Source organism: Bombus pascuorum, chromosome 8 (genome assembly GCF_905332965.1).
Source record: "Bombus pascuorum chromosome 8, iyBomPasc1.1, whole genome shotgun sequence".
Lineage (NCBI taxonomy): Eukaryota > Metazoa > Arthropoda > Insecta > Hymenoptera > Apidae > Bombus > Bombus pascuorum.
Window position 1 is genome coordinate 10531019 of NC_083495.1, and position 25208 is coordinate 10556226.

Genomic DNA, 25208 nt, shown 5'->3' on the forward strand with positions numbered 1-25208 from the left:
GTTGATCATAGAAATGAAAGAGCTAACCAATCGCAGATAACCAAACTATCCAATTACAATCCAACTCGTCTGTCTACACCAATTAACCACGAGTTGCCATACACACCACAACCAACCACGAACCAACGCAAACCACTGTGCTCGACCAATTAACTCACCGTTTCAATACGCAACAACTTCACTGTACCGTCGTTAATTTATCTACGTTGCAAACGACGAATCTTCCAAAATCTTCAAACTCGATCGAACCAAAAGCGAAAGTTACGCTTCTCATATTCGTATTGATGTTTGTATGGTGAAAGTAGCACCGTATCATGTCATCGAACGACGTTTGTTACAATTCCTCATCGTTGTTGAAGAGAGAAGTTGAAATGGAGAGTATACAAGAGGAGGAACAAACAGAGGAGAAGAAGAAATATCTAAAATCGTGGAAAACTTTGGACGCTCCTTTGGTCGATCGCGACGATAACTTATACGTAGCTGTTCGTCAGAACTTGCACAAGGTTAATCAAGTTTCACAAAATTCCACGTCCCCGATAAAAAACGCTGAAACTGGGAATAGAAGTGGAGTGTCGCAGGAGTCGAGCATGGGAAGGTTTTCCACCATCAAGGCGTTCTTTGATATGGGCCAGGAGGAGGGAACAAAATACACAAATAGGACCACCATAATGGGCAAGCTGAGGAGGGTGCTGGAGTTGAGAAAACGAGAAGCGAGTTCCATGGGTTGTTTGACGTGATACAATTTTTTTTTAATTTTGTTCTCGTTTGCATAATAATTTCATTTGGTCTGCGAGAGTTTGAATATCACGTGGTCAAATTCGTATATTGTATTGTATGGTATTATATGGGATCGTAATTAATACGATACATTGTGGACAACAATGCGTTGTGAATAAATGTTTGAAATGTGTTTGCTCGTCATTCTAATGGGAAATTGGACCTGCAGGTGTGTTCGACTTGATAAAATTTCTTCTTAATTTTGTTTTTCTTCCAATGATAGGTTTATCTAATTTGTAAAAGTTTGAATGTTACAGAGTGGTGAAGGAATGTATAATACATGTAACTTTTGTAATTAATATGATACATTGTGGACGACAATGCGTTGTGAACAAACGTTTGAAAGTTATTTGATTGTTATCTTAATAGAAAATTGCAACAACAAGCGTTTGACTTGATAGAATTTCTTCTTAATTTCCCTTTCGTTTGGATAATAAGCTTATCTAGTTTATGAGAGTTTGAATGTTACGTGATCAAAGTGATACACGGCATGAAAGAGATATGTATAATAGATGTTGGTTTTGTGGTTGATATAATACAATGTGGATAACGGTGCATTGTGAATAGATGTTTGAAATGAATTTCGTTGTCATTTCAATTGCAAATTGGCGTAGCAAGTGTTGATCGTTGTGTAGCAAGGTTTGCCTTTGAAGTGGCATAGGTTTATGTGTTATGGATAATACGTTACAGAAGAACATAATATTGCAAGATTATTTGATTATTTCGTTTAATCGAATATTCTGATTGTTGCATGTTAATATTAATATTGGCATAGAGAAGAAATTAGGCATGTAGGTTTTAAAATTAGGTTCATGTATTTTGTATATATATATACAAAAGATTTGAAAGAAATGAACATGTAGATTTATGATACTACGATGATACCTTTAACATTCTGTTTTCATTCCTTTTACGATCTGAAGTTCTTCGGTAAACTTCATCATCGCTTTCTTTCTTCGTTGCTACCAGCTTATCTAGAATATACTATCATAACCGTGAGCTGCATTTTTATCTCCAGTTGTAGAGCTTTCGAGACTACTAAATTATAAGACAAATATTTCCACGATCCTTGAACCTTCTACTTTTTCAAACAAAGTAAAAAAACAAAAATGTATCTTCGCTTCGCAGAATCGACGATGAACGATTTGAGGAAAGACATAAACGGCAATATAATATCAGACTAGAAGAGAACTACGAAGGGACTTGAAAGCTACTGTCGTTCTATGATCAGCCAGAGAAAATCATCGAAGGAAACAAACTGTTCAAGAATCTACCGCTGTTTTATCGGATAATCCCCGCAAACGTAGGACACGAGCAAAATTATATTTTAATTTCATCTTTTGATTGTTTGATCGGAGAACGATATCGTGAAACTCGGAAATACGAAACAACACGAGCTCATTTTTCAGTATACGGTTAAAATTATTTGTGGGCTTCAGACAAAAAATCTTATATGTATACATACTTTAATTTGGGAAAACTAGTTATTTTGACTAGAGTTATCGGAATATAAGGATTATTATTTACACTATAATAGGTATATTTATTCGTGTTTTTGTTTTCTCAGCAGTAACATATATTCTTCTTTGTTTTGCTTAAAGTAATAGTAAATCATTTTATTATTTTTCATTAGTTGTTTTTAAGTTATAACAAAAATACGCTGAAGAACAATATCAGGAAAAAGAATTTCTGGCGTTTCTAGCATTAAATTCTTAAATATAATAAAGACATGTTATTATACGTACTCATAAATATTTGGGAATCTATAGCAAAGTTGCCCAAATAAATACGAATATCTTGTATTTAAATTTATATGCCGGTTTTAGAAAAATATTCGCGCTTGTGCCATTTTCTCATCAATTGGTCGAACATTGGTCAACCGTTGTCTATTGAAGATTTATTTACACGCTGCGATTATTCGCCAATTTACAACTAGCTCGATAATAAAGTTGTCACGACCAAGTTAACGAGGTACGGTGATGGAATGAAAATTAAGTAAGTTTTTCTTAGAAAGATCTTGGCAACGGAAGACGTTGAATGATAAAGGTGATTTATGACATTGTGTATGATTTTAATAAATTTTCTGCGACGTTTGTAATTCTGACTTCTTCATTCTGGAAAACCTGGCTTCTTTAATGAGATGGATATATCTGGTCCAATGTTGTTTCAATATAGTTAAGCTCTTCCCGAGAAAGAATATATATGTAATTGTAAAAATACTTGTAATTTGGTTCCAAACAATTTTTTGTTTCTGCTTCAATCAAGTGACACTATATATGATAATATGTGATAAATAGATATTTATAAATCTTCCTTTATATAATTTATAGACTGCTTTTTTTTTTAAAAAAAAAAGGAGATAACCTTCTAGAAGGTTTTCACTATAAACGTATCTGTGACATCTGTTAGGCTAAATTATTACGAGAGTCGAATAAATTTCTCCTCAAAATACTTAAAACAATCAAAGAATCGCATTCTTGAATGATGTTGAAGAAATGATCAACTGAAATATTAACAACCATTTTACATCTGGAAAACATATCAGCAAGCTTTGACAAACAAATTAGCAGCAATAAGGATCAACAATCGTCTTACAGTACAAAGAAACTAGCTATCCGTCAACGAGTAAATACACAACGAATAATAAAAAAAGTCGAAAACATAATCTTTTGTAGCCAATCGACGTTGATTAAAACTTTTCATTTGGAGTAAGGTAAACGTTAACCAACAAAATTAAAGGAACATGAGCAACGTTCTCCAATCAATTAACAGCGACAAGGAAAAGAAATTTCCATTGGACGATCAGAACACCAATTCAAATCTGACTCCAACGTCGATGTAAACGTTCTCCCAACCCATTTTAACCGTCTAAACTGAAATCGTCAACCGTTCTTTCCCAACACTTTTCACTGTTTAGTATTATTTCGTATTATCAACGTGGCTGATCTTTCTATCGGTTCTAGAATTCGTTGGTTCGCGACGTGCCTTAGATGTAAGTGACTGGTTTCGTTTGCGCATCGTCGTGTATTGTCGCTGAGACTGTACTTGCAAAAGAAACAAAGGAGTTTTGTTGTCTCAGCGTGCGCGTAGAAACCGTTAACGATTGGTTCGTACGAGGTCCGTGATACTCGTCAACCGAATTTCGTCCGACCTTTCTGTCAATAGAAGGATCATTTTCACTTTGCGAGACGAATAATAGGTAACAAACAATAAATAATTCCACGGAGTAATACATACGAGTATTTAAGACTAGAGGTTTATTATTATTATTTAAGACGTCCAAAAGGAAAGAACGTAATGGAACAATAATAGGAATATTAATAAATAACAGAGGCTATTCAAATAATATATGATTATTAATATATAAGTAATAGATAATTATCGATATTATAAATAGTAATCAATCAAAATAAAAGAAGAAACAATCGAACAACCAAGACTCAAGATGTCTGAAGAAAACCGTTGCGAGACCTACCGTTTGCCCGTGGATTCCTTCGATTCACCGGATTTGTCTCCATCCGACAGATACAACACTCCAAACCCGACGCCTTCGAAATTTCATACAGAATCGAGTCCCAGCATGAGTAGTCTGATAGAAAAATTGAGGCAGTTGCGAGTGAAGACGCCCGTGGCACCCAGGGCACCCTTTCCTACTCCTGTTAAACTATCTCCCACTGATTCTTCCGAGTCGTCAACGAACAAAAACACCGATCTACCAATCTGTAGTGGGCCTGATCTGATGAAGATGTTAGAAATGCATATCAATACGCGTTTATCGATTTCTAATGAACGATACAATTCAGTTCACGACAGCCACAGTATCGACGACGAAACGTTGAAGACGATGCTAGCCAAAGAACACGAACGTCGCCAGATAGAAAATTGGGAATTAGACAAGGAGAAATTAGTTGAAGCGAAGAGCGAAACGACCTTCAGTCCGCTTTTAAGTCGCCGTTTGAAGAAGAACCGAAAGTTCTTCGCGGAAATCCCACCTCTGCAAGACATTGATTCACCGCAGTCAAGTGCGGACAACTCTCTCCTGGTTGAAACTGGTTCACCTCTGTCAATCGAGTGTCCCGTGGAATGTGAGTCAATTCGTCATGACGATAAACTGGCATTCTTGTCACATAACTTGCACAACATCTCTGGAGCGTTTTCTAGATTCTTGTTTAATAAAGATATTGTGGAAAGCGAAGTTGGTGACGAAGAGAGTAGTAGGAAGTTGGAAACTAACATATTGATGGAAGAAGAGAAATTTAAGGAAGCTATAGACATTTACTTGGGAGATTCCCTGAGCTACGAGCAGAAAGAGATGGTGTTCAGTAGCTATATGAATAACATTAATTTGAACGAATCTGAAGATTTTATCAAATGTGGTAACAATAACCACGTGGTGTCTAAACAGAATCCTGAAGCGAACAGAGAGGACGATCATGTTAGTAAGTTCTCGTCTGGGGTTTCTTCGAAGGATTTGGCTGAGGATCAAAGGGAAGCGAATTTGGAGGTCGAAAAGAAGATCGTGGATGAGAATATGTCCAAAGAACAAGGAAGAATCGTGTCTCCAACAGGAAAGTGTAAGGACGAAGATATTGTGTCTCCTACTAGAGACATTTTTCTTAAAAAAAGTTGCTCCGATTCCGATATTATTAGCAGTCCTAAAAAGAACGATCTCGTTATATCCGAAGAGTATATCAAAAGATTGGATAGATCTCAATCGATGACGGATGAATTAACACGCACTGGGTCCTACTCAGAGCTATCAGCGAATTTTGATATGCAGATCGAAGAGAGGGATACTGACACTACCAAATTGAAAGATTCTTTTGATGCAACTAGTGATCGTGAAAACTCTGATAACCACATAGATTTTTCGACAGTTCCTGTACAGAAATCGTCGGGCTCGGTTGATTCTTTGACGAGTCCAAAAGAAGATACAAATGATGATCAAAGAGATTCAAAATCATATACTAGTGACAAGTGTACCGAAAATTCGAATAAAAGCGGTGAAGATAATTTTACGAGCGTTTATTATTCAGTCAGCTCTCGTGGGAGCATTGATTTAAACGAAGCTCTCAGTGAAGTAGACAATACAAAGAATTCTTCTATTGATTCGATCGAACGAGAGTTGTCGACAGACACGAATCATAAAGGTTGTGGTCCATTGCCTGACGAAGAAGATGAAGTTTTCGAAAATTTTGGTTTGGTCGATACTTTTAAAAAGGATGCCTGTTTCCAATCGTTTCTGAGAAGAGTGATGAAGAGAGGATGGATACGTTCGATCAGAAAATCGAGGAGTTCGTCAGAGATAAGGGATGCTGAAGATGATAAAGATGATAAGAAGAAATCGGAGAAAGCGAAGGAGGAAGATATGCCGTATTCGTCGATGCAGAAAGATGACAGTGATCTAACATCGACGAAGCATTGCAAAGAGGAAAAACCTCTGAAAATAAAATTTAAGAAGAGCCAGCCCAAGATATTGGAAGAGAGAAATCCAGGTAATCTGTATCGTGTCTTTCGTTGATTTGTTTTAGAAAAAGACGAAGAAATTTAGTCTCGTCGCGTTGTATAAAATTTAGTTAATTGTTGGAAAATGTACAATTGCAGATGTGTCGTTTGACGTCGGAAATTTGTGTATAACATTTTTATTTGAAATTTATATTGCGAATCGCAGGATTAGGAATTGACATGAAAGAAATTGGTATGCAATTGGAAATTATTGATATTAGAATCAAAGCGCAGAGAAATTGGGGAATTTAAGAATTCGTATTAAGTCTTCGGAAATTGCAGCATAGAGAGTTGCATGAGTTCTGTGCCGGTATGGAGCGGGTTGATTATGGTAACAAACTCTTCATTTATTTAGGTGGCTTCTATCGACAGAATAATCCAATTAGGTGAACAAACATTGGGCAGGCTGCGAATGTTTTAAGTAATCTAATCCAAAGGTTTAACACGTCGAGGATACAGAGTTACTTTCTAAAAATAGCAAATAATACATTTCTTAGAAAATACTAATTATAAATCGAACATCAAACTTTTAAAATCCTAATCATGATACAAAGCATAATATTTGAAATCAAACTTTTTCCTTCGTTTCAATCCTAACACCTTGCAATTTTTTACCTCGATATCTTCTCAAAATTATCTTCTGCGGATATATATAAAACGCAGCACGAAGTTTATCAAAGCTGCAGGTCAGAGTATTCATTATAAATTCTCGATGGTGTCACGAGGCTCGTAAAGACAGAACGAATAGCCGCATCGATTTATCTCCGTAAAACGCATGCGATGCTATCGATAGAAAAACGGGATTATGGTTGGCGTGCGATCCAACGTGCCACCGCGGTTTCTCTTTCTTCGTCGACCGGCAAACAGCAATTTACAATGGCCGGCGATAAGCCAACTAACCTATAAATCATCCACGAAGAAAGAGAGGCCGCGAACAAAATATATGCGAAGCATTAATTGGAAAGATAACAGGTTGATTATACCAGATAACGTTTGCTACTGCCTCGGTCAATATTTGCCAATAGTTAATTACCACGAATAGCACACTGTCGTTCATAAGCAGGCGGACACTCCGCAGAACTTCTAATAACAGTGTGTGAATTTTATGTATTATGTTCAATTAGCGATGGATTAGTAATTGGGAGTAATATGTATTATTTTCTTATTCTTGTTACTATTATTATCGGATATGTAACTCTTTAACGTACAATTCGGTTACAAGTCGTTCATGAATGACAGTGCTCTATTAATTAATATTACATTATACCAAAAGAAGTATAGTGAAGAAAGAAAAGTCTATCGAGTCAGAAAATTTATCGGCGTTTGTTATTACGCGATTAACGCAGTTAAATTGACGGAAGATCGTACGATGAGCTTCCTTTAGTAGTAAACTACGATCTCGTCTGAATGACGCTGATGTATTTTACTTGAAAAGAGACACTGTGTCAGCGCACACGATAATGATGACATTTGTGGAATCAATAGATTATACGATGAGAATGTATATTTTAAAGAAACATGTCAGTAATGTATTTTATTAGTTGAAGATTACAAAGGAGAACACGAGAGGTCACGTTTTTAATTTGATCTTATTTTAATTGTCGTAAAATTAATTAAATTATTAAGAACGTCTTATGAATGATAGCAGTTCGGTTTGTTCGTAATTTTCTAATTAAAATACATCTTGTAGAGTGCAAAGACGAACGATAGTGCAGCTGACTGATATAAGCGCAATACAAGTTTAACGTACAATAGAAAATAATAGGAGAGAGATCGAATCAGCGTGGATTTTAGCTTGGTAATCCGTACGAAACGTTCGTTCGAGAGATACTAGGAGATTACCCGTGGCTTTTTTCCGGAAACTGTGTCAGATGCGTGGTTACGATAAGCTGGTATAATTTCTGGAATGGATACCGGTCGAGCTGCTTCGACTTCGCGATACGAACGTGAGTCCTTCGCTGATCTCGGGATTCGGGATTTCGCTACGTTTCAGCTTGTTTCAGGGATATACGTGTGTATGTATATATACATACGCGTGGTTCGATCGCTTGTTCCGAGGGAAAAGATCGACGATTTGGAAAATTATCTGGTGATAACGGTAGTATGATATAGAATATCGTTGAATTTTTTTAAATTTTTATAATTATGGGTTCGAGACAATTGGCGGACATGATTTTTAACAATCTTTTAGGATATCGAGAGATGAATTAAATATGCACGAACTATTGAACATCGATTTCTTGCTTTCAATCTCTGATTGAAAATTAGAAGTTGCAGAGAATCGATGAGCAAGGTTTTTACGAATTGTTTAAAACCTCGAAAATCTTGTCGCTACTTTCTCGATGAGTTCATAGAAATGGTAATTTTTCTGTGTTTATATTCTATTTCATCTCATACATATTCTTCTTACATTCTTCTTACCTCAATTGTTGAGGTTATCAGATGTGTGAACAAAGGAACGCGTGGATAAATTGTAAGGTAGAAAATATATTTTCATGCAAAAGTGTAAATACAAATAGGAATATGATTTGAGCTGGTCCAGATCCGCACGCTAGCAGTGTTACCCTCTGACTGAAAAGCCATCGTCGCCTGTCTACTGTCGATGGCTTCAGTGCTTGAGAAAATTAAAAGGACCAGATGTAGAGTTTTCTTAGAAGTGATGACCACTTCAACATCAATGAGCAAAAATGATTCTCGTAACTGGGAGGAAATAAAACAATGCACCAAGTTGGCAACATTTCGTCTTCTAACTAGAGGAAATGAAACAGCGTACTGAATTAGCAATAATAACCACGTTAACAGTAAGCATTCATATTCTAATTAGAATTTGTTGTTTTTATTAACAGATGTGCCCTTTCCGCCGTCGCACAAACTGACAGTGGCTGATGTGTTCGACCCGCGAACGGATCGGCCACGGCCGGAAGTCCTCAAGCAACACTTTATCCTGGAAGGTAGAATCGACGAGGCAGCGGCTCTTCGTATAGTCAACGATGGAGCAGCCCTTCTTCGCTCGGAGAAGACTATGATCGATATTGAAGCTCCAGTCACCGGTGAGTCCTCTTCATCTTTTTCTTTCAGAACATTTTTACATTGCCCTCCATCCCGCAACGTCAATTTCAATCCCCCGTGAAACGTGTATCGATCAAATCTACTTCGCCAAACCAATCCAAAAAAAGAAAGCAAAGAACGAAAAAAAGAAAAGAAAGAGAATGGCAACTCTGGAGAACCTTTCGAAGAATCGAGTCGCAGGAAAGGACGCGTTATATGGCGACACGTTAGAGGGAAAAACATGAAAGGCACTTGACACAGTTACACGCGGCGAGAAAGACCACCGATTCCACGGCTTCGGTGTGCGTTTACATGAGAACGATCGCGACATCGTGAACGAAGCGAAGTATCGACTTCGTGCTACCATCTTGTCCCTCATATATGTATACAGAGTGTCGCGAAATATGTAGAGGATATTTGAGCCTTTCGGAAGCCAACCAGATTAATTCTTCTTTTTATGAATTTCTTAATTTCGTTATACAGGCTGTCTCAAGTTTAAACGATCGAACTTCGCCAACATGTCGTACGATGAGTGGAAATAAAAGAAAGACGTGTACGAACATACGTGCGCTTTAGTAGCACGCGATATTACGTTGAAAACAAAATCGACTTATTTTTCCATTTCAAAGTACCGTCCACCGTTTCGAACTCAAGCTTAACGTCGTACGAGCATATTGAACTTATCGCTCTCTGAATTTCATATTTATCTTGCTTCAGTTCAATGAACGTGCCATAAATCCTTTTTATTAGTTTTTCCTGTGAACCGGTGCTTGTACGATACACAGTTCACTTTGTCTGTTCCCTACAGATAAAAGTCTAACGGTGTCAGATCTCGTGATCTCGCGGATCAAATCGTCTTTCACGATAACGTTCGTCCCTTGCCTTTGGGTTTTACATTTTTGTCTTTTATAAGTCTTTTATAAAACGTTTACGGATCTGTGTTCGTACAATATGTGTCTCTTGTTTCTACTTATGGAACATACCGACGAAATTTGATGGTTTAACCCTTATCCGCCTCTCGGTTTCGCATTTCAACCTGTACATATATATCTTTCGATATTAATTTGATAGTGGTAAAAGATCAGTGAGACGAAGAAGTGAGTGATTCATTTTGTAAATTCTCTTATCGAGTATAAAAAAGGTAGAGATTTAAGCCATTGAAATTTCGCATTCTTTACAAGGAATAAATCTGTGAGATGACCGTAAAGTTGTTTCACACTTGTCACAGCATGCGCTGCGAACATTTACATTCTTCTTTCCTCAAGTTTATGCTAACTTTCAAGGTTATAGATGACTATATATATCCTGAAAGGGTAGTACATCGAGAGTATAATTGTCGTGTAATAGCAAAATTATACGGCAATATACTAGCTGCCAAATGGCTAGATAAAACGTCAAAGTTATATAGGTCAAATTGATACCCAACAGCGTTTTCATAACAAATGTCATTTACAGCTCTAAAGGTATTTTTTCTCCATGGAAATGACATATATATGCTATTCATATGAAAAGAATTCATGTCAAAACGATTCAGGAAAATGTTTGTACAAATGAACGAGTATAATAGAATCTTTCAGTGAGAAAATATGTCAAATTAACACAATGGGCAGAGTAAAGGTTAAACTTGGAACATCCTGTATAAATACGCGATGCATGTTTAATTCTTAAGAAGCAAATAACTTATTTCCATAAGACAGCCCGTTACAAGGAGATGACATAGTTAATGGTATTTGTAAACAAAGAACAGTGTCTGTAACATCATTGCTTTTTCGAGGCGCACTAATATTTTGTCACACCCTGTATATACGTAGAACGAACAAGTTAGTGCCGCGTGCGACGGATGCACGGTTGAGCGGTTCGTTTCGTCTGATCCAATAAGGGTAGCCTGATCGATTCCGCTCGTGTGAACCGGCCTTAAACCCTCGACAAGATAGAAAAGCGAGGCCTCGAAGCGTCGAGGCCTGCCTGCTGACGCGTTTCTCTGTTTTAACGCGACGTCGAGCCTCTCTCTTTACTTTGCCTCTTCTCGTCCTGCCTTTCTTCCCTCTTCCTCTTTTTTTTCCTCTCTGTCTGGATGCTGTTGATACTTGGATCGAGTATCGCGCCACTGCAATTGAACGTTGCAGATTCAGATTGGTGGTTGAGTTTACACGAAATGGCGAGATTCTTGTAATGGTGCGCGTGGAACTGGGAATTTTGGAAATTGGTGCCACTGGAATTGCAATTTCTGGAGATGCACGCGTATAGAGTTACGTTTTGAAAATTGGAGCACATAGAAATGCGATTTTAGAAATTGGCTCGTATGAAATCGAGAGTTTCCGAGACTAAAGCGTACGGAATTGGGAATTCTGCAAATTGGTATCCATGGAAATCCAAATTTAAAGATTGAAGCGTACAGAATCGCAAGGTTCTTTTTTAAATTCTCAACAAATTGTCAATATTGGAATTCGCCAGGCTTGGAAATGCGAATTTTTACGTTTTCGCTTGTCGGTTTTTCGTATTAATTGCAAGAAAATTAACCAAATCAAAACGATTGAGATCTCCTTTGAGTCGTTAAAAATTAAAAATACAAAAACAAGGAATAAACTGGTAAAAAAAGGATAATTTAGAGGGAAGAAAAATATCCAAGCAAAACGTCCAAGCTCAGACATAAAGCAACAAGGGTAAAACTCTCAGTAAACACGGGAATCGAGATTTTTCCAGTAAATATGTATGCCTCTTTGAGCAATATCCCTCGTTAATTAGTTCCAGTTTGCCATGATCTATTAGTTTTGCAACAGGTAAAAAGCATAATCCTCCACCATCTTGCACATCATCCTCTTTCTTCTTTCTTACAACTTGCTCTTCAATTTCGACTTCAACCTTTTTTAACTTTTTATTTTCTTCTACCTCATCTCTCTGATTTCACGCGTTTCCCCCCCTTTACCTTCATTCTTCGGCTCTTTCCTTTAATTTTGTCTCAAAAACTTCTCTCTGTTCGCTTACTGAACTCGTTTTCTTTTGTATTTTCTCCGAGTAGTCATTTCTCTCTTTTTCGCGAAATCAGCACCAGTCAACGGACCGAATCTTCCCCGTTCTTCCTTTCTTGAGTTTCTCCTCTCGCTGGTCAACCATTCTTCTCCATTTTTCTCTTTCTTTCCGCCCCTTTCTCCTCGTCGATCCTTGGAAAAACGCACTTGGGCGGAACTACCGCAAAACCATCCACTCGAACCTTTGAAGTACGTTCTTTCGCACCTTTCCTCTCGTGTTCTTCTCGCATTTTCGCGGATCTACGTGCCGACGGATAATGGCTGGATTAATTGGGTCGAGCGGTGAACAACCGCGTTCCTTAAATAATATTTCTTTGAACCGAAAAACAAGCAGAACAAAATTAAACCTATCCGTTAAAGAGGGTAACTTTAAATAATTTCTTAATTTCGAATCAATTAAAATTTTTCAATAGAAACAAGATAAAAACTAGTCCACCATAGTCCAGCTAAAACAGTCCATTTTTAACAATTCCGCCCATTTTCGCCTCTATTTTCGTTCTTCGCTATACACGAGGAACGGTATTTCAGACGAAAAATGCTATTATATATCAAAATAAATTTACGCATCGATTCTTTCAGTTTTCAAAGCTACCCACCCAGAATCCCCCTTAATTTCGATTCTTCACGATGGATGACGTCCGACAATAGAACAGACGTGTTCCCTAGGTGGAACGAAATGAAAGCAACAGCCCCGACGCGACGACACACACACACACCCTGCCCACGTCGCGAATCCTCAATTACGCGCATCAATTAGTTCCATCACGGTCGTCTTCACGGTGTCTGCGATTGTTCTGCAGACACAATACACGCCAGAACACAATAACTCGAATCGATTCGATTCTGTCCTTCATCCCTCCGTTGCACGCCCTCGTGCAGCCTCCCGCCTTCCAGGCGACGACGACCACATCTTCCAAAAGGGGCTGTTATTACCTTTCGTCGACGAGACGACGACGCGACTTCTATCGTTCACGATTAATCCGCTATCATCTCGTCGTTGTCCTTCTCTTCTTTTTTCTCCGCTCTTTTTCTTCTTTCTGACGAGAAACAGCGAAGTAGCTCTTTAATTCGATGTGGTAGTTCTTTGTGAATTCTTTTAGGAATTAAAAAAATTTTCTTTTGATACAAAGATTTACTTTTGAATATTTTTATATCGAATATTTTATATATTGTTGCATTTTGTCGAGGATTAATGTACTGCCTTCTCTTCTTTTTATTTATTTATTCTTTCCTCTTGGAAGATTGATAGAGGCAGAAATAAGAATTAAGATATCGACGGTATTTACTCTTTCAGGATATTTCTTGTGAGTCTTTAAAGGAATTCTCGCGTTTAATCGGGTCTTTCTTTTTGCAGATTCATTGTTTCGTTGTTTGCTTCTTCGTAATTAAATATTTCGTCGTCCTTCAATAATTTACTAGCAAGTTACTGTATTATTGTCTCTCGTCGACGATCACCATTAATCCTCCATCTGCTTCCTGTTTTTCTTTTTCTCTTTTTCTTCGTTTTCTTCCACATGGATAACTAAGATATTGATAGTTCTTTACCTTGTGCTGAATTCTTCGTGAATTTTTTACGAATTTCCTACGAATCGTCTTTTAATATTAGATTCTTTGTTTCATTAATAGTAATTGTTCTTTCGTAATCAGATATTTCATGTTTTAATCGTCCAACGTATCATACAATAATTATGATATTTTACGCAACAGTAATTTGTGAAAGTTTCATGAAAAACTAGTGTCTTGTCGAGGAAATTAACGAAAGAGACTGGTATAATCTTATTTCGTAGATATGACGGAACAAGAATGACCGTTTCTAAAGTCAGTAAAGGGAGTGACAATAAAATTTCTTACGTCTTGTTTATTAAGAAAATCAGGATCAAGAAAATCTCGTAGCACTTGGCCGGGACACGGTTCGTCACTCCAGATACTACGTTAAATGAGCTACAGTTACTTCCACCGCAGAAATACTCCGTTGAAAGCTGTTTTTCAAGCTGGAACGTCAAATTAAATGTTTTGGAAGACGAGAATCTTCGCAACTGTTAGAAAGCTGGAAGTGACGTAAAATAAACTCGGTCGAAGAGAGAGCTTCCAACTTCTGCCTGTGGCCTTTGTCGTTCAGCAATCGATCGAGAACCACTTTGGAACGGTGCCTTCGACTCGAAATATCCCCTGTGAAAGCAATCGATTCTATCATTTCTTCGAGATTGTTGACAGAATCTCAACAACATCCATGTTATGGAAAAAGGAAATAAAAAAATAGAATTATTCTATAATTTTCTGTATTATCGCGTTTTAATGCACGGTGGTCTTGAATTTTCATGTTTCTAATTATTCTAGTTCATCCCGCAAATTGTCCTTTCATAGCTTCATATGGTTTCATGTACTTCCATCTTTCATGATAGATAACATTTATTTTTTCAATGTAATTTGTTTCTTGGCCTTAAAGCGATACAAAATAAATCGAGATAGGTACATGCAGTAAATTGATACAAAATAAACCGGTAAGAGGATAATATTTCTGTACGTTCAGGCGTAATATTATTCGCGTCGTTCACGAAGAAGAATAATAATCAAGCGAATATATTTTTTTTTAATTTGTCGCTATTTTCCAAATATCTTAGAAATATCTTGCAAATACCGCGTCGTATTAACACGAGAGCTGAATAATAATTAGGAATTCAGGAAACCAGATTGAAGAACGCATTTAGCATATAAATTATGACTGGTAAAAAATCAAATTTTCTAGATTCTAGAAATTCCAATCTTGAATCGATTCTTGTCCAGAAACAATCCTATTTTGCGAATCAATGTGACCCTCGCGTGAACAAACCTCGTCCTAAGTAAATTTACATAAACGACGTTTAATATCAATCAACTTCACGTAGAACAGCCGAGATGTCAGGTCAGTTGGACGAACTTAAAGCTAGTCATCAAGAACAACCAACGTTTTTTTTTATTTTTATCACGAAATTTGCCTTTGTATTTGTATCTGTCTACGTATCCGTGAATGTGCTCTTAATCATCGTGGACGCGTTTTGGTGCACAGGTAGCGACCGAGATGGAAAAAACGCAACAACAGGCGACCGACAAGAGAAATTGCGTTTTGCGTGGGTTGATTCGTTGTCGAACGTGGAGTGAAATGGTGAAAGAAAAAGGAAGCACGAGGGTGTACAGGGTGGCGAAGATGAATTATAGACGCAACACGGGCGCAGCAGCCGGTGGATATAGCGAGAGAAATAGAGTTGAAGGACGTTGCATTGGAAGAACGAGCGATTCTCTGGCGAACAAATTTCTTTCAGCTGATTTTGCGGAAGATTCGCGGAAATGTGATGTGAAAAGCACAGCTTGGTCCTTCGGCTAGGATTTCTGTTCGTAAAACACTCCGAAAACTTAGTACTTCTCCTAAACTGGATATATTTTTTAATATCGTTCGTGTTAAAAAGAAATCTTGACAATCTAAATTGGTACACACTTAATATTAATAAATAAGAATACAAATTTTGAAGCATAAGTTGCAAATGTAAATATAAATGAGAAACATCTTTATCATAGACAATGTTGTTATTTGTCGTGACAAAAATAACAAACGATAATAAAAATGTAAATATATCGAATTATCAAAACTCATTCTTGTTATACTTGGAGAGAAAGGAGAGAAAGGGAAAGAAAGAAGGACCACCTTTTTTTCCAAATTTTTTCTAAAAGCCAAGTCAGCTCGGTGCACGAGCCTTCCAATTAAGAGGATCATTATCCATCCAAACACCTAGCGCGTTGGTAGAAAACAGCCTCGAATTTCGCCTCGTCAGCGTGGCCCGTATTCGAATTCCTGTTTCAGCGTAGAATCACGAAAATACGTAAATCGAAGCTTCGTCGTAGCTACGAACCCGATGAATTTCGTTGGTTCTTCGTGATGCCGCACGCTGACGGATAATTTTACGAGTAGCCGCTTTACGGTCGAGCTGATGGTCGCAAACGTGGCTCGATAAAGAATTTTCAACGGTAGAAACGGAATGGGATAATAAAGAGAGTCGACGGTAAAATCGTCGAATGTTACGATTCCGCGGAATTGTCTGGAAAATTTTAACGCCAACCTAGCTCATCCTTTCGTGACGTTCGGACGAAAAATCGAACGGAGAGAAGGTTAAGATGGTTTTCCGATAGAGTAGAATTTCGAGAAAGAAAATGACAGAGTTATGATTATTATTATGAAGATTTATTTATTTCAAATAAGGATAATTGAAGTTTCTTAAGGTATTAGGTTAGTAGTTTCCTAACTAATTTTGTTAACTTTCTAAAGACACTCCTGTGTTCATCACAGGATGATAGGATGTGTTATCGCTTGTTTTTGATAATATTGAAAAATGTTTCAGATACAAGTTGGACGATTTAGAGGGTGACGCGTTGACTTTTGAGGTGAACGCGTAGAGAAGATATGAAACTCACCGATGTTTTTTTTTCAAATAGAATCATGTGCATTTTTAATGTATTAATCGATCCATCTCTGCATTCCTCATGAAAAGGTATTAATATATTTACGAAATAATCAGATCGAAAAATGATTAGTTTAGCTGATTATTAACTTCAATTTGTCAAATTTAACGTAGGAAAGACGAAGACAAAGTAAATATAGAAATGCAGTTTCGCATATTCCCTTGTTTTTCGTGCGTTAAATTTCACAAATTAAAGTTAAAGTATCTGCCAAACTAATAATTTCTCCACATTTAACAATATTAATACATTCCTTGCGGAGAATGTGCAGCTATATCGACTAATGTGTTAAGAAAAATATAATTCCATTATATAATTCTCTACGCGTTCATTTTCGAAGAAACTAATTATTTCAAATTATGTCGGGATCATTCAACTTGTTACTAAAATATTTCTCAATATCATTAAAAACACACGAGATACTCGAGCCGACGAAGTTAGTAGGATCAGTCTGTATATTCCGATCTAGAATTATGCGCTCCAATTTCGCTTGAACACATAATCCTAATAACCTTGTTTAACCCGTAATCGCGAGAGACTCTTCGGTAATCACGCGCGATACTTAAACAAAGGACGATAATAACATCGAGTATGCTTTACGACGATCGAAATTCCGAAATTCGAGGATCTCGAGGTGTTATCTTTAATGCGGTTGGAAAATTAATAGCTCGAAGGCGGACTTGGGTGGTAAAAGTTTACCTGTTTGATCTGGCTCGCTGGTCGGAAAGCAACGCGGTCGCGGTTTAAATTATTCAGAAAATCCCGCGGGATGGCCAGGGTGCAAAAGTTTCGGGAGCAACTCTCGTCGAACATTAATTGAGCCTCGCCGTGCACTCGCCTTCGTATAAACGCGACCGTTTAATGCTAACGATCGCAGTTTCGAGGGCTCGTTTCCCACTCCCCCGTCGTGAACTTGGCCACGGATGCCAATCCTCTGTGTCCGCCTTTGTGCTTGCTTTATCGGCCTTTCCACGAATTAATATCCACCTGGAACGCGCCCGTTCCTTTGTTATCACCCAGTTTCAAAACATTATTTCGCCGCCTGCGAATTCTTGTCTTTTGCAAAAATTGTTGCTTCTGTTTTTATTTGTTTGTTACGCGACTTGCTACACGGCTTGTTTCCTACACGATGGAATTCGTGCGTTCTTCTCTTAAAAACTCAGAGGATGGTTCATCGCTTGTAATTAGTGCGCTTACAATTAATGTGGGAACAAGTGGATGTCGTAATTAGAAAATGGAGTTGATACCTATTAACCGCGTGTAGTATAAAGTATATTAAATTATACTATATCTATGTATGCTTATAATTAAGATGGGAAGGAATGGATGTGGTAATTAGAAAATGGAGTTGATACCTATTAACCGCGTGTGGTATAAAGAATATTAAATTGTGCTATATTTTGAAAATTTTGTTACGGGTATTAGGTTGTCTAGAAAGGTTCTTTCGTTTTATAAGGAAATAATAGATGCACATGTTTCGTTTTATATTATTTTATTGAATTATGTATGATAATGGTAATAGAAATAGAACAAAATTGGATCATATAATTCAATAAAATAATATGAAAGAAAAAATGTTGTGCTATTATTATTTTCTTATAGAAGGAAAGAAACTTTTGGAACAACCTAATATATCTCATTATATATCTCATTAAAATTAGTAAGTGAATCCTTAGTTTATGTATAGTCTTAATGTATAGTCCTAGTCTATGTAAATGATTTTTGATTTCTAGATACTTTTTGAATCGCGAAGAAAGAAAAACCCAGTCAGACGTTTACAATTGGTAACAAGGCTGATATCGATTTTAACTTCACATTTTAAAACTCACTGTCTTCGATTATCTTGTCGTGTCAATTTATCCACATCATGTAAAACGCAGAAAAAGATTTCGTGGTAAGGTATTAATTTTTGCCCTCGATTCATAGTTGTATCGTATAATTTTATAATTAAGGGTTTCAGGTTAGATTCGTAGGGTTTTGTGAAAATTTAATATCATCCGATATTGGAAAGTTCTACACAGCGAGCTAATTATGTCGAAAATGGGCCACGCGGCTCTCGGGAGTCGCTTCACGTGCGAAATGAGATTTTGACCTAAACTGACCCACGTGGCTTCGTCGAGGCTTCTGGATCGCGTGTGTGATAGCTCCACCCACGCTTCTTCCTCACGTCGTTGCACGTGGCACGGGAATGTTCGACTCGTAACGACCTTACGCGTCCCTCTCTCAATTATCTCCTACTGCATTTTACAAACATCTACGCGTTACCAAGTCTACAGACACCAGAGTTTTAGTAAATAGCTACTAATAGAATTTTAAATCACGCGCTTCTGTAAAATATTTAATGTACAAACGTTGTACTTAAATATTAACCCTTACCGAGTAAACCCACGTTTTCGATTTTTCTTATTTGGATTAAGTTAAACAACAAACGTTATGCTTCGTTCGTTTTACTTTGTACTATTGAATTGGCAACTAAGTGGTTGCGGATTTTGTCATTAGATGATATTGACAAAATCTGCAATCACTTAGTTGCCAATATTTACTGTATTATTTGTCAGAGATTTTGTAACATTGTTAGCTGAGAAAGTTTGAAGGCTTTATACGAACTTTTTCACGTATTTTGAAAGCTATTATGCACTGAAGAACGCGTAGTTACACAGTGAGGGTTAATTAGTTCGTGATAATAGGAACATTTTATAAAAGAATCTCCGAAACGGATCGATGACAGAGTGGGAACTATAAAACGAAACAAACGTACGAGTTAATTAAATTTATTAATTAAACGGGCAAAGGTGCTTTTCACAAGAAAGTGACACGCAGTAAGAGAGAGACAAGAGATGATACGGTCGCTCTGAGACAATAAGACAAACACAAAACAAATATAAATGCGCTATGCTAAAACTACGCTAATGCTCCACTCGGGTTAGCTAAGGCTTCATAGACCTTCTCTCTGAGATTGCTGGTTGAGGTGGAAAAAAGGTTGATATCATTGCATAAGGCGTTGCTTAACTCATATAGACGGGCGATAATATTTACGTGACTAATCTGGAGAAGAAAGACGGAGGAAGTCGTCTCGTTGGACGGTCGATAAATCCATTTAAGATTTTAAATAGAAAAATAGCCTCGTCAGCCAGTAGTCTGGTTGCAAATGGAAAGAGTTTATATTTTACCATGATAGAAGATATAAAATAATCGTGAAATCGGGCGTAACTCGAAACGAGCTTTTGGCGGTGCTTGGAACGAACAATATCTACGACCCAAAAGCCTAAAAAGGAGGAGAGGGATTTCTAGAGATTTCAAGGGACTCTGAAAAATCCAATGAACCAGGTATACGTATCAAGTATCGCGCATTACCCCGAAACGAACGTGGAAAAAGGGAACGATAAAGCCTCGAGGTCCGTCCACATGCTCGCGTTTCATCGAGCCATTGTTTGGTATCGAATTCTCTTTGAATTCCATTCCAGTTTTCGTCTCACGAGACGCTTTGTGCGAACACGTTGCTGCGTATATCGCTATAAAGTAGAAATTGGTATTCGCGACAGACACAGGACGGGAACAGTCGCTTTTACGCCGTTTCGCCCCTTTCTAAGACTTCTTTCGCGCTTTTACTCGTATCCAGAAGCCATATGGCGACTATCATCGGTAGATTATCTTTGTAAATTTGCTAGAACCATATGAGAGCTGATTTCAATGAATTTTTCTTTAAAAACATAGACATAGACGGGCGTAGATTTTTCTTTCGAAATTCCTACTTAGAAGTTTCTATTTCTTCTTGGTGTAGAAATGTTGGGTCATAGACAGAGTTCAAACGTAAGATATACACCGCAAACAGGGTTCAAATATCAGATACAACTCGTTGAATAAGAACATCTAATTCCTAAAGTGAATTTTTCATTGTCGACACAATATTGATTCTACGAAGTGTCTGACCACGGTTGGTCCGTTTCTACTGCGCCACTTGTACTTCAATATATATCTACGATTTATATCCGTACCAATGTTTTCATAGTATGCGACGATTTTCACAATTTTACCATTGGTTTTATTTATCGTTTTCTCATTGTGCATTGATGTATCTCTGTACTAGTGTATCTTACTAATACAACATTATTTATAGTAACTATTAATTCATAGAGTTCACATAACAAGAACAATAAGCAATTGAATGATTATCCAAATTAATTAAAAATTAAACTACTACTAATTAGAAAGAAATCACTTTAGCCATTATTGTAATATATTAATATAATCCTATACTAGTACGTATTCTATTGATACAATATGACGTATAGCAACTCAAATTTCAAGTTAACGAAAAGAAACGATAACCAATCGAATTACTACGACAACAATAACAATTTGTTTGGCTTCAACCTCGCGGTCAACAAACGCAATTTGGTTACAATCTTTCTAACCATACGCTTCCTCATCCCATCTTTCCAAACTTTATTCTTATGCTATCCTTAACCTGATTACTACATAGTAAGAATCTACGCTCGAAGTTTTCCCTATCCTAAAACTATTATCTCCGCCAGCCATCCCTATCGTCCGCTTATTGCACTTTTTAATCTTATTTCTTCCACCATTTCTCTCTTTATCTTTCTCTTTCCTTATTCTTCCTACCTTCCTCAACCGTTCCTCCACCTATGCCGATCTTTCATCTCTTAGAATATTTTCTACGCTCACGACTATTCTTCCTACTCCTACTCAGTTTTCCCGCAGAAGTTTTAACGTCCCAATATTCCTCTCACAGATTTCACACATTCTTTCCAGCTCCGACCTCCAATATTTATTCGTCTCTCCCACGTTTCCACGTCTCAATCTGGCTTTGACCCTTCCTACTCCCGCGCCTTTCTCCCTTAAATAGCCTGACATTTGGACATCTTGTCTCGATTAAATTGCTATTCTTCCACTAGGTAAATACAAAAATTCACGAATCTTCGCCTAAGTGCAACGCGATTCCTCTCAATTTCATTCGAAAAGCTTCGACGTTTCTGCACCGAAAAAAGGCAGATGTTCGTCGTCGCGGTGTCGACGTCGAGATTCGCGTTTTCGCGAATACGTCGCGATCGAGCGGCAGATATCGATGTTACACAACTGCAGAGAGGGATGGTCGCGATTAACGACAAGCCCTAATTCCCCGTCGAACGCCCCTTTCTTCCCCGGAGGCACCATTAAGAACTGCCTATCTGCAGATGCAAGCACGCTTCCGAGTGCACTCGGTGTCGTTATTGCGCCGAGTCCGAGATACCGGCCAGCGGGGAGGAAATTATTTCGTGAGCCGTTAATGGCTCTTCTCCTCCTTCCGTCTCATCTTCCTTAACGCTTCGGGATCTCCAATTAGAGACCAATTCGAGCGGTTTTTCCCCACTCGAGATGTAGCAACACTCTCCTCTCCCTCTCTCTCTTTCTCTCTTCTCCCCTCCATTATCCTCTACTATTCCACTTGTTGTTATATAGATTGAAATAACCCATATGTTCGCGTGATCGAAGAAATGGATGCGCTTAAGTTTGGATAAAATTGTGTATTCGAGTGGAAATTTGTAGGAAACTGAAGGTTGGAGATGTTGAAGTGTAGGTTGGAATATTTTAAGCGTCGGAAAGTTGAGTACATTTTTCGTAATTATAGTTTGTTTTTAGAAATTGTGTTGTTTATTCTTATTAGAAATTTTGCAACTTTAGTATCACAGCATAAGAGCGTAATTGGCAGATTTTTTTATGCAGTTTCATAGTTTTATTAACGTGGAAGCTGCATGAAGATTTCTTTCATCTGTGACCGGCTATTGATTTTTAATTCCGTAGTTGAAGAAGATTCTGATTTTAAAAAAGTGACCCAGCCCACGAGTTGAGTGATCGTTCGATTGGAAGAATTATTGGATTCGAAAGGATCGAACGTTCCGGTTATTATTTAGGCTACTGTGAATTTCCACCATAATGTTATGCAGCGACGTTGATTTACCGAGCGATATTGATTTAATTAAAAATATTCCCGAATAATTGTACGATATAGATATAAAATAATATCAGTCGTTATATTTGTAGGTGCAAACGAGCGTCATACAAAGTGGTTAGAAAAAGTATTTACACATAGCGTTATTTTCCGATAAAGCATATGTCCATCAGGCTGTACATTTTATTTTCACAGCAACAAATTGTTGTAGCCGTATGAACTACCACTAGCGATACAAAATTTAATACACTTATGCAGACCTTATTAAACCACCATATAATCACCGTAAAAATTACAGTGCCGTGAAATAAATAAAAAATTCTTTTGCAGCCACTGTATATCGATATCACGCAGTATGTAATTCCAAAGTTTCAAGCCTAAAATAGAAGCTGCATAGAAGACTGCAGTACAAACCACAAATAACAAAAAGTTACCACGAGTTGGAGCATAAAAATCGTTGAAACTCCATCCTTATTAAAAAAAAAAAATTTACATAAAACAAGGGTAGAGGATTCTATAAATATTCCCTGCATCGTCACCTTCGCCAAAAAGGCTTTTCTCGAGGCGGTAGCCACCTTGTATCAGCGATTCTATTCCCAACAAGTTGCACGTTTTTCGATGGTCTTGGCCAGATTCTGTTGTTTCTGTGCGTAATTTTTCTCGGCGGAGGATTTATCGCGTCCGGCATGGCATTTCGCAATTCTGCCATCGCTTTAACGTTCCGATACACGCTTCACGCTCGTTTCTATCCACAGTTCCTTCTCCTTTCGTTCTTTTCCATCGTGAATCTCAACCAACAGCCTCTGCCTTCTTGTTTGTCTTGGCTCCCTGTCCCACGTTTCGACATTTCCACAATACGACCGCTCCCACAGTGACCTCCATCCGTTCCCAGAGGCCAGACGACCGCTGTGCGGCCTGGCAAGGATCGACTTGGTGTTACACAATCTTGACGTCGCGATATTTCCACGTGATGCAATGAATATAAGGTTTATCGTATAGCATTTAGCATAATGTTTGGACAGCTTTAAACAAATTTTTAAGCAGAAAGGGAAGGTTTTTAGATGTTTAGCTTTCACGATGATCGGATGACTTTTGTGATTCAAGTCTGCCCCGAAAAAACAAACTGGAAAGTGAACTGGCACGTGGGCGAAACGTCGGTCAGCCAAGTGCAATGTACTGATAGTTAGATTGCGGGTTTTTACACATTTATGGGTCCCCCGAGGTTTTCTATCGACAAGCTTTCCGAAAACAACGAACCAATCAGAAGCTTTTTCTCGTCTGCCAAAGCGGGGTTGAAGTGTTTTACAAATTCCTAGGGTGGTCTCTCGGACTGCTCTGGAAGATCTCTTCCAAGTTTCGACCATTGACGCTGAAATGTTTAGACAACTTTGAGCGCCAACAATGACGCCCGTTGAGACCCTTCGAAGACTCCTAATTTATGGCACGACTGTGTATCTCGACTTGGAACTAAGTCTAAAGACACGAGCAACTTGCGTGCTCCTCTTGAATTGTTTGATTTATTCAATACACAGACACGCCGCAAATCTTGTTAGCTGCGGTTGCTAACATGCGTACGTAGGTAGATAAACATCACATAGCCTATTATATATACATGTACTTATTCTCGTATGTTTCTATAAACGCAGCTAATTTATCTTCTAGATTTGAATTTTTGGATCTGTCGTAGCAGTTGGTCCCAGTAATACTCGCGTTGAGACACAACTGCGAGTCCATTAAGATTCGTGATTAAGCAAAATGCTAAATACGCGACTGTTATGAATCTGACCTCCTCCGTCTTGCTTCGTAAATCTATTTCATAAATCCATTCCATAAATCCATTCCATAAATCTATTTCACTTGTCAACTACAACAATCGTCATCCTCCTCTTATCCTATCTTCCCATTTTATTTTTCCACTCCTTCCTCGTGTAGTCTCAAAAAAAGGACAAAAAACAAGACAATCTGTAACAGATTCGAATCAATATTCTCTGCTTAAAGCACAAAACCCAGTCAACTGCGATTCCATCGAACCAAAAAAACATTCGCTCTTTTCCCAATGGAACTCTGTAACGGTAGCGACGAATTAACGAGACTGCATGTCTCCAAATTAATATAGATCCATCGACAGAGCTTTCGGGTCGTTTCCACGCCAGCAGGTCGAACCGATTATCGGGGGTCGTCGCGACGATGGAATGGAAACGTTTGTTCCCTCGAGTCGAGGCACTCGATAATTAAACGCAAAAGGATGACGGCCGATCGGTGGAGATACAATCTGGTTTCTCGGTTCGTGACTCGAGGCTGAGTTTCCTGTGCCACGTGGCCCCGCCGCCATGTCCTGCGACCTTGTTCCTCCCACGGGATCAAGGAGACGTGTACGAGGCAGCACGATGTGGATCACCCCATAGGAAAAG

General features: G+C 37.9%; 3 protein-coding genes across 11 annotated transcripts in view; all 3 read left to right on the plus strand.

Moving 5' to 3' along the window:
- The window catches only part of LOC132909776 (serine/threonine-protein phosphatase 2B catalytic subunit 2-like), a 234993-nt gene that overhangs the window by 78787 nt on the left and 130998 nt on the right, over positions 1 to 25208 (plus strand). For 5 of the 9 annotated variants that reach the window (XM_060964857.1, XM_060964860.1, XM_060964858.1 and 2 more), the window contains exons 1-2: positions 6104 to 6272; positions 9129 to 9332. In XM_060964857.1, coding sequence (XP_060820840.1) covers positions 6146 to 6272; positions 9129 to 9332 — 331 coding nt within the window. In that variant the 5' untranslated portion in view covers positions 6104 to 6145. Of the gene's footprint in view, positions 1 to 6103; positions 6273 to 9128; positions 9333 to 25208 lie in introns of those variants that run through there. The other 4 variants (XM_060964859.1, XM_060964861.1, XM_060964866.1 and 1 more) reach the window with 1 other exon arrangement.
- LOC132909594 (uncharacterized) lies at positions 113 to 2875 on the plus strand. Its single transcript, XM_060964517.1, has 2 exons — positions 113 to 723; positions 1906 to 2875. Exons 1-2 carry the CDS (start codon positions 315 to 317, stop codon positions 1959 to 1961), a joined length of 465 nt encoding a protein of 154 aa, XP_060820500.1. The 5' UTR covers positions 113 to 314; the 3' UTR covers positions 1962 to 2875.
- Positions 3627 to 6139, plus strand: LOC132909465 (uncharacterized; the record flags this gene model as incomplete). Its single annotated transcript, XM_060964321.1, has 1 exon — positions 3627 to 6139. A coding segment is annotated over exon 1 (1917 nt), but the record flags the coding sequence as incomplete, so codon positions are not given.